Source organism: Cyphomyrmex costatus, unplaced genomic scaffold, assembly GCF_001594065.2.
Source record: "Cyphomyrmex costatus isolate MS0001 unplaced genomic scaffold, Ccosl1.0 scaffold354, whole genome shotgun sequence".
NCBI classification, from domain to species: Eukaryota; Metazoa; Arthropoda; class Insecta; order Hymenoptera; family Formicidae; genus Cyphomyrmex; species Cyphomyrmex costatus.
Genome location: NW_017277709.1, coordinates 154,522 through 156,012, shown reverse-complemented (window position 1 = coordinate 156,012; position 1,491 = coordinate 154,522). Strand labels below are relative to the sequence as shown.

At 37.0% G+C, this 1,491-nt stretch overlaps 1 protein-coding gene across 1 annotated transcript; it reads right to left on the bottom strand.

The window, feature by feature from the left end:
• Nucleotides 1–364: 364 nt before the first annotated feature.
• Nucleotides 365–1,078, bottom strand: LOC108776351 (uncharacterized). Its single transcript, XM_018542952.1, has one exon. The coding sequence runs from the start codon at nucleotides 1,076–1,078 to the stop codon at nucleotides 365–367; it is 714 nt and encodes a 237-aa protein (XP_018398454.1).
• Between the last annotated feature and the right edge of the window lie 413 nt (nucleotides 1,079–1,491).

The following is a 1,491-nucleotide window of genomic DNA, read 5'->3' as shown; positions in this document are numbered from 1 at the left end:
CGATTTTAGAAAATATCACTTCACCGTAAATTTCTTGACTTGCATCTACAAAAAGGTGTAAAGATAATGTTTTACCGTTACCTAAAGCCATTTCGGTATTTTGAGATGGCATAAGTATTCTAATTTTCGCTGCCATTGCAGAAAATTTTCCTTGATGTTGTTTTCGATTTCTACATCCCAGTCTATATCTTTGTGCTACAGGGTTTTTAAGAGTAATTTGAGTTTGAGTTGCACTGGGCACGTTACTCCGAGTGGGTTAAAAATTCTTTGAATGAATGACAGTATTACATGTTTCGTGATCTTATCTGGAGCCTTTTGTAACAACGTTGTTGGCGTTAACATAAGAGTGTCCTTCTCTCACGTCTCATATCAGTCTGAGTACTGGGAACTTGCTGGAACTTGACATGTCTGATAGTTGCCATCCCCTCAGGTCGAAATTACTTTCGGCTAAAATTGAGATTGCATTCTCCTTAAATATAATCGCTTCCTCTATAGATTTGGCGCTGGTAATGCAATTATCTACACAGAAGGACTGCTTCAATTTCTGAACAATGCCTTTACTATAGATGTCTTGAGTTTCCTCTAGGGTTCGTTCTAAATGGAGATTCATAGTAGCTCCTAATAGAAATGGACTGCTAGTGATTCCGAAGACTATACGACAATGACGATATATTATTAACTCCTCTGGTTTCTGCGTGTGTCTCCATAAAGACCTCGTGACATCACGCTCTTCCGACGCTATGCTTATCTGTAAAAACGCTTTCTGGATATCGGCTGTTATATCAATTTTATTTTCTCTGAATCGTAAAAGTATTGATGGAATGAGTTCTATTAAATTAGGTCCAGCTTCTAAACATTGATTCAAGGAAGGTTGATTTTTACTTTTAACTGACGCATCAAAAATTGGTCGAATGCGAGTTGTGCTATCTTCTTTAATAACTGGGCTGTGTGGTAAGTAAAAACTTGGATTGCTTATTTCCTCTTTAGGAACTATTTCTATGATGTTTTCCTTCAACCAGCCGTTAAAAATTTTCTCGTACTTGTAGAGTAGGTTGTTGTTGTGCAGTCTTTTTATCATATTGTCAAGTCTACTTTCAACTTGCTCTCAATTTTCACAAAGTGGAGGGTGATTCTCTTTCTATGATAAAATTACTTCATATCTTCCAACTGCATTAATATTAGTAGTCTCTTGAAAATTTCTTAAGATTTCTTCATGGTGCTCTTCTTTTGACAATTTTTGAATCGGGTTCTCGATCCCAAGTGTGTCAAGTTTCCACTTGTGTTCTGGGCTCGCTTCTAGAGATAACATCGAAGAGATCATTAAAGTAGTATCTTCACGCTGTTTATTGGGTGTTTTTCCTAATAAGGTCCAGCTCAATCTGGTTTCTATGGCGGTGGTATCCAAATTGTACATTCTACCTGTATATAATTTCTCAAGAACGTCTGCTCCAATAAGTATTGATATCGGCTGTTCATCTATTCCTGTGTCGG

Excerpts from the sequence above, each read along its gene's own strand:
- LOC108776351 (XM_018542952.1), bottom strand. The coding sequence starts at position 1,078 with ATGATAAAAAGACTGCACAACAACAACCTACTCTACAAGTACGAGAAA.